Raw genomic sequence first — 8505 nt, forward strand, 5'->3', positions numbered from 1 at the left:
AGTGACAGTTAATAGTTTGTCCTCACTGCAAGTACAGGCTGTATTGTGTGCTTGAATTTAGTGAATATTTCCGTGAGACTGAGATAGAGAATAATCTCTAGAGAAATATAACAGCATCTAATTGTGCTAGTTCTTCTCTTCTGACTCTTCAGCTTTCCCTCATTCAGAGATAATTCAGGTACAAAACAACTCATTTCCCTAGAAACCTCATCACTGACTGAAAATATGCACGCAGGAGATTTTGGCTATCTGAATATTGCATTATTCTAGAATTAGCAAGAACAGAACACACTTGTCATTTTACCTTAAAAAGGAAACCCTTCTTTTATTATGGATTGATGTACTTACCTTTCATTTTGAAAACAGTATTCCTTGTTTTGGTTTGGCTGTTTCCTTCAGTCTGAAAATTCATCCTACCTGTTCTGCAAGTTTCTGTAGATTTCCTCCATTCTTTATTTATACAGATTTAATTTTTATACCATGGGGATCTCTTTGCATAGTCTGCCCACATTCATCTTTAGATACCTAGACTACAGATGTGGAATTAAATCAACCTAAGCAGCAGCCCTGTTTCTAGCCTGCTAATCAGTCGGCTTCAGCCCCCTCCACCCTCCCAGTGGCCCCTTCTCACCAGGCACTGATCTTTCTCTCAAAAGTAGTTCAGTTGATGCCAATTAATTCAGGCTTTTGGAATTGGGGTATGCAGAAAGAAAAGAGCATGCTGCAGTGAGTTGTCAGAGGAGCCTGGGGATCAGCCTGGGGGTTTCTGCTGGTGGAGGCCACCAGTGGCTCTCAGGAGAGGGCCAGGTACTGAAGTTGGCAGAGTTGGCACTCTGCAGGCTCTGTCTTGAAAGGTGGGAAAAATCTGATTGGATACTGCTGCTTCTCTCTTTTCCAGGAGGTTTCTCCCCACAGCCCTGTGAAATGTTACTTGTAGTTACTGAGAGGCTCTCTGGAGACAGGAGGTAGACAAGCCGGCTGTTCTACAGCTTGGGTGCAGAGGGAAAATAGTACATTCGGGAGGGAAATAGCCCCAGGGTCTGGGTGGCAGTGGCTGAGAAGAGACCAGACCTGAGGATTATATGCACATATTTTGGGAGGGGAAAAAGAGAAGTTTATAGGACAGATGCTCAGATCTAAAAACCTTGAGAGTGGAGGCTGTATATGGTAGAGGAAAAAACACAATTTCTAAAGAAGGTTCCAAGGCACCTGGGAATGTGTAGGTCACAAGCAACTCCTTAATTACAACACAAAACCAAACAAACATCATCCCAGCTAGGAACTGTTAATGTCAGTTACCCTAGGGAACCATTTGTGAACAAAGTGAACTGCTGCACATAGGTTTAAGTTTCAGTTTAAATTAAGGTGGACTTAAATGCACATATGTGCAGTGGAGTACAGTGGCAAAGTGCACATTTGAAAGGTGTAAACCAAATAACCAAATCCCATGGTCAGGTTTATGTTGTATTCCCCTCTCTGATATTATTGCCCCATGCCTTTTTGTTCAGCCAAATGAAACAGGCAGACCAATCTCAGATATTGCAAATTCAGGCAAAGTGTGGGCACAGTGAGTTTGCCCTTTTTTCAGAAATACCTCAACAGACAGACAAGAGAGTGTATCTCTCATGAATACATCTTTTCTGGTTCTTGGTTAATTTTTCTGAGAAATGTGTTTTGGGAATGCTCATTTATTGTTCTCTTGCTATGAATATAACAGTACTAGCTCTTGTGGTTTGCTTTCCTTTGTAAAGGCTGGCCTCTGTGAAGCAGAACAGGAACAAATGAGGAAAATTCTCTACCAGAAGGAGTCTAACTACAACAGACTTAAAAGGGCCAAAATGGACAAATCTATGTTTGTGAAAATCAAGACTCTGGGTATTGGTGCCTTTGGAGAAGTGTGCCTGGCCTGCAAAGTGGACACCCATGCCCTGTATGCCATGAAGACTCTGCGAAAGAAAGATGTGCTGAACCGGAATCAGGTGGCTCATGTCAAAGCAGAGAGAGACATACTTGCTGAGGCAGACAATGAGTGGGTGGTTAAACTCTATTATTCCTTCCAAGATAAAGACAATTTGTACTTTGTGATGGACTACATCCCTGGTGGGGATATGATGAGCCTACTGATTCGGATGGAGGTCTTCCCAGAACGTCTGGCTAGATTTTATATTGCAGAGCTCACTTTGGCCATAGAGAGTGTGCACAAAATGGGATTTATTCATCGAGACATCAAGCCTGACAACATTCTGATAGACCTCGATGGGCATATCAAACTGACTGACTTTGGACTGTGTACTGGATTCAGGTGGACTCACAATTCAAAATACTATCAGAAAGGTAATATTTTTAGCCTTTTTCTGGGTTGTTATTGTGTTATTTGTTTTGAAACAACCACCTACTTCTTGGCAGAAACACCAGATCAGGAAACTCTATAAACAGTCAATGGCAATAAAATGTGCCTGTCTCTCTCTGACTCATTCAGTTAGCTTGTTTCCAGTCCTTTTGTTTCCAATACTGTTCAAAACCCTGTCAGTAATGTGGCAGCAGCAGCAATTTTTCGGTTTATTCTTGTTTGGAGGGTCTCTTTTGGTGGTGAAATGATTTAGTCACGGCTTTGGAGTAGTCCACACATCTTCTGCATGTGCTATTGAGTACTGCTTTCTGTTGGCAAAAAGGTCATAAGCAATTGGTGTAGCTGACTTAAGTATACTCCATGGTACTGTATCCCCCATGGGAAGTATACTTCCTTGTGCTGAGACAAAGACATTTTGTTGGACATTTTGTATGGAAATCCAATTGTGAATGGGAGGGCATAAGAAAATACTTTGGGTTTAAAGTTCAAATGCTGTTCTTCACTGAGAGTAGGAGATGGCTCTAGATCTGGGTAAATACTTCTCTCTTAGTGTGTCGTATTTTATGACCATGAGCGTAAACTTTCTCTCCCATTTGAAAGGGAGCCATATCAGGCAAGACAGCATGGAGCCCAGTGATCTTTGGGATGATGTGTCCAACTGTCGATGTGGAGATAGGCTGAAGACATTGGAACAAAGAGCTAAGAAGCAGCACCAGAGATGTCTGGCCCACTCGTTAGTTGGAACCCCTAATTACATTGCTCCTGAAGTCTTGCTTCGTAAAGGTAGGTAAACCTTTTTCTCCTGTTTCATTTTTGTTTTTTTTCTTCTTTGAATAAGCTTGCTGCTTTGGGAGGTTGTCATTCTGAAGGCAAGAAACAATTCACTCAGACTAAGGAGAACTCTCAGTGCTCCAGTGTTTAGTATCACCTCACTGACACTGGGTTTGGCCATACTTTGTGTGTCTGTGTAATGTCCACACTGAGGCCTTTGAGTGAGACTGCTAATAAATATGTTGGATAATTTTAAGTGATATTTTTCAAGTATAAAGCAGATTATCTGTACTTGAGGAGTACAACTCCGATCCCTATCAAGTTTACACGGACCAGTGAGTAGCCAGCTGATAGGTCTGGATCACTGATTCAGATGGGCCACTTAAGTATGGGTGATGTAAACTTGTGGAAATATGTCCTCCATGTTCCCAGCCAGAACCTGTGGAACCCAAGAGAAAGTTTTCCACAATTTACTCTGGACAACCTTCATTCAAAAGATTAGCTTGACGAGTTTGGACAGTACTTTGTGACTATCCATGCAGAACAGACATGGTCACTGTAGTAAGGAGATCAGGTGTTCAGACTTGTCTGCAAGCTAAACCCTAAGGCTAATCTTCTCTAACAGAGATTTTACACTGGATCCTACATCATCTGATGACACAAGTTCCATTGAAATCAGTGTTTAAATCTTTTTTTGGGACCTCAAACATACACCTTATTGGTCTTGTCTCAGCAGTTAGGTGATTGAGGTTGTTCCTTTGCTTGGAACTTGCTCAAAAAGTCATCTGTGGCTTTCCTCTGTCTGTAGAGCCAGGCTGTGCTTTCCAGCAGCTTTTCAAAGTTGTGGAGTCACCTCCACTGAACCTAGGGTGGACATGAGTCACTAAACATTTTTGTTATTCTTTGAGGTCCAGTTTGTGCTGGGTAGCTGTGGGACTGGGCACAAAAAACTCCTTCATTTTTTTTAATCATACAGTTTCGCTACTCACTTTTGTTGAGAATTAAATTTATTCACAAAGGTTCAAGGACAACAGGATTAGGTCTTTACTGACAGCAGTAAAATTTAGGTCAGCAAGAGAAGTCACAAACCTTTTGCCCGAGAAAAAGCAGAAGTTTGTGCTGTATGTTCTCCTTGACTAGTGGAGGTCAACCCTTTGACTTGTCTTTCAGGATACACTCAGCTCTGTGACTGGTGGAGTGTTGGTGTGATCCTCTTTGAGATGTTAGTGGGACAGCCTCCTTTCCTGGCTCCTACACCCACAGAAACCCAGCTGAAGGTAAGTTGAAGCAAAGTTCCAATCTGTGGTAGCAAAATTTTAACCTTTCCCTTCCCTTCTCTTTCATGCACAGACCTACTCCCCTTTCTTTTGCTAGAGAAAGGAGTAATGGTTAAAAAAGTCTGATTTTAAATAGTTCTGTGCAAGCACATATCCTTTGCCAGTAAATGAAGACACAGAATATCAGACTAGAACTGACTTGTGCAACTACAGTGATAGGTATTAGTTTTATGAGTCTTCTCAGCAGAACTGTGATTTCTCAAGCACAAGTTCATCCATTTAAATTCCTTAGAGTGCCTATTTAGTACCTGATATGCCAGTGACAGTTGCAGTTGGCAATGTGTTTCAAAGTTGAGCAATATTAGTTCTTTATTAGAAAGAATCTATCTCATCACCACTTTTCCTAGTTTATGTTTTGGAGACAAAGAGAAGTGATTCCTTGAAGTCATTGCACAAAATCGTGTGTAAACTGAGTATGTTCTCAAATCTGACCATAGGAGCATTCAGGAAGGAATTTGCCTTTTAAAAAAATGGAATTGCTCCTTTTGTCTGCTAGCCAACAGTTTTTTTCTGGTTCATTAGAGTAATTACTAACAGGCAATGCAATCTGGTAATTGGGTTCTTGAAGCTCTGAACTATGCAGACTGTGAGATGACTTGTTACATGTGCACTTCTGTACAGTTCATGTTGGCCATCGGAAGGGTTCTGTTTCCAGATCAGAAGTTCCTTAATACCTTTGTTACCTGCAGGTGATAAATTGGGAAAGCACACTGCACATTCCCTCACAGATCAAGCTGAGCCCTGAGGCAACTGATCTTATCACAAAGCTCTGCTGTGCTGCTGAGGACAGGCTTGGAAGAAATGGAGCAGATGATATTAAAGCCCATTCTTTCTTTCACTCTATGGACTTCTCTACTGATATCCGTAGGCAGCCAGCTCCCTATGTTCCAAAGATCAGCCATCCAATGGACACTTCAAATTTTGATCCAGTTGAAGAAGAAAGTCCTTGGAATGATACTAGTGGTGACAGCACCAGGACCTGGGATCCACTAGCCTCTTCCAACAGCAAACACACAGAACATGCTTTTTACGAGTTTACTTTCCGAAGATTCTTTGATGACAACGGCTATCCGTTCAGGTATCCCAAACCTTCTGGCATGGAAGTTTGCCAGTCTGAGAAGTCTGATGTAGAAGACAAAGGCATGGTGGATCAGACTGGAGCTTGTCAGCCTGTATATGTGTAAATTATTGTATAGAGTACCAGATAAAACTAATCTCAAATCCAATAGGGCCCTTACCTGATCCTTTAGGAGCTGATCCTGCAGCACTTGGTCAGATGTACCTTCAGCTGAGGCTGGAGACATCCTGGGGAGTAAGAAGCTTGCAGGGCCAGGTCCTAAAGATGGCACTCTTGAAAGTTCAGGTCAGTTCTACTGTAAATAACTTTGTTGATAATTACACTTGAAATCCTGGTCTTCACCAAAATCTGCAAGGCCAGCAGTCTGTAGTTTCTAGGCCTATTTTTATTTGAGGTCAGCATCCCCCTTACTCAGATTAGCATTTACAGACTTCTGCAACTGTCAGCGTTATTTTTTAAATGAATAAAGAGCACTTATATTTTGTTTATAGCAGGGTTTTTTTCCTACTAAATTATAGGGATTAACTTTGACAAATCATGCTGCTGTTCTTCTTTTCTACATTTTTATTTTATCCCTAGCACTTACTTCACATTTAGGAAGATGCATTAAACTGAAGAACATGTGATGAGAGGTCTCTGTGCAATAATGTAAGAAAGAAAAAAAAAGGAAGAGAAATGAAAAAAAGAAAACTGCTCTCTAATTTTCTAAATTTACTGATGCCATTGTATTCACACCGTGATTTTTGTTTATTATATGTATTTTCCACATTTCAAAATTGTGACGTAACCTTAAAGCTGCTTTATTTCCTTCTGCTTATTGGAGTGTAATAGAAAGTGTGAGCAAGTGGCAACTTGGGTGTGATTTCATTGTCTAGTGTGTGAAGAATGTTGCATGAGCAGTGTTTTTCTATTTGAAATGGCCTTTTCTTGCCATTCACAGGCAGGTCCTGTGGATCCATTTTTCTAAGGGTCTAAAATTAGACCATTTTAAACCGTGTGTTGATAATGTATTGTGTGGATGGTTTCCTCTTATGATTGTATCCAATATTAATTTTGTAAAACAGATTGCAAAGGTTATACCTGAGTAGTGATGTTGTGGTCTGATGTAACAGATGGTTTTAGTAAGCACGTGTCATGGGCACACACGTTTCCCCACCGAGGATCAGCAGCCAGACCATTACAACGGAGCAGATTTCTGGGGAGAGCCTGGATGGGGCTGGCTCAGGCAGGGAGCAGCACAGTGGCCGTGGCTCCAGCTGGCAGAGGCAGCACAGCATCCAAACAGGAGCGTCTCCCAAAGCGGGGCTCCCGTAGCACATCGAGGCCCCGGGTGCAGCGAGGCTGAGGCTGGGTGCCTGCAGCTCCACGGACACCTATGGAACCTGGAGGTACATGGCTTTCCACACATCACATCCCCACACGTAACTGGCTGTGTATCCATTTAGGATCCTAGTGTTTTGGGCACTGACATCGGAAAATGTTGGCATTGTTGGTAGGTCATTCTGTCCCGTTGTCCAGAGGTTAAAATGTTGCTGTGATGGAGCACAATAGGCCTTCATTTCTGTCAAATTATAGGCATACTTTGAAATATCAGTTCTTAACTATGTTAAAATATGCATTTTTTTCTTGTATGTATAAGTGAGAATTATTCAAGATGATATCAGAATACTAAAGATAATTAAGCCATACATATTTGCATATATATTATATATAACTAAATAAGTAAACACACACAAAAATCCTTAATTCAGATTAGTGTAACAGTCCTATTTAAAGTGATTGACCTAATAACATTTGGGGAAAACACTCCTTTAATGTGTTTTTGCTTTATTTTATTTTTAAATCTGGAGCTTTGTTATTTTTTCTGTATATTATTCCACATATTATTCCTTAATGTTTTAGCATATCCTATCCTATCCATTGTTTAGATATCTAAGCAACAACATATGAATTCATCAGCCTAAACTAAACAAAAATGATTGTGTATTTGTTTACATTTGTATGAAAGGAATGTTCTGAGGTATGCAGTGCTTGTGTCGTGACAGTTCATGTAAGATTCAGTATTACTGCTTTTTTATATAGTAATGCCATTTTTTTGTTATTTACATCTATCTGACATTCTTTCATGTGGTAGGTTCTTTCTCAGGAACTCAATTTAACTGTTATTTATTGATATATCATTGCCTTTGAAAGCTTCTACTGGCAGAATTTATTAAAAATCTGAATCAAAATCTACAATGTGTTATGTATTATTCAAACAGACAACTTCTTCATCCTTTAAGGCAGAAGTTTTAATGGGTTTCTTTTTGTAATGTTATTGATGGGGTTGAGCTACAAACATAAGACCCAAATCTCATTGCTGCATCAGCATTTGATGTGGAATCTCTCGGTACCTTCAGACAATTTCTTCTGTCCTCATGGCCCTTAAGAATAAGGAGCAGGATTCCGGGTAAAACCTGGTTTGGCGTGACCAGGTCAGTGGATGGCAAAGAAGTGAATGCAGTCACTTTCTGTGCAGTGGTGGTGCTGCCAGGGCAGCCACAACCCTGGCTTGCCCCCTCTGGCTGTTGCCTCTGATTCATTTCTCAAATGTAAATAATTTGCCTGCACATACAGAATCTCTGCAACTAAGCAAAACAAGAGAAACTAGCCCAGAAGGAAACAGGTGCTTCCACCACACGAATATTACTGATTTACAATCTGTGCTACAGGGAACAGAAGCCAACTCTCCTTTCACCTAAAGAAGAACTGATTTGAAAAACCAATCTTTCAGGTTTATCAGGCACTGTCTGTAGAAGCCTCTCATCCTTTGCAGACATTTCAGAGGTAAACAGAAACTTAGGAGTAAATTTTATGAAATTTGGACAAGTAAACCTTGTGCCACGTACTGAGGCTGGCTCTAAGCATTCTTGTCTCTGCTGAACTTCCTGCAAAATCATCAAGTATCTTCTTTTCAGAGGTTATAAAAA

At 40.8% G+C, this 8505-nt stretch overlaps 1 protein-coding gene across 1 annotated transcript in view; it reads left to right on the forward strand.

Moving 5' to 3' along the window:
* The window catches only part of LATS2 (large tumor suppressor kinase 2), a 47237-nt gene extending 41145 nt beyond the window's left edge, over positions 1-6092 (forward strand). The window contains exons 5-8 of the mRNA XM_069013702.1: positions 1752-2334; positions 2951-3133; positions 4292-4398; positions 5148-6092. Of these exons, the coding sequence (XP_068869803.1) occupies positions 1752-2334; positions 2951-3133; positions 4292-4398; positions 5148-5642 (1368 nt within the window). The 3' untranslated portion in view covers positions 5643-6092. The remainder of the gene's footprint in view (positions 1-1751; positions 2335-2950; positions 3134-4291; positions 4399-5147) is intronic.
* Positions 6093-8505: the final 2413 nt, after the last annotated feature.

The sequence above is a fragment of the Aphelocoma coerulescens genome, chromosome 1, assembly GCF_041296385.1.
Source record: "Aphelocoma coerulescens isolate FSJ_1873_10779 chromosome 1, UR_Acoe_1.0, whole genome shotgun sequence".
Classification (NCBI taxonomy): Eukaryota; Metazoa; Chordata; class Aves; order Passeriformes; family Corvidae; genus Aphelocoma; species Aphelocoma coerulescens.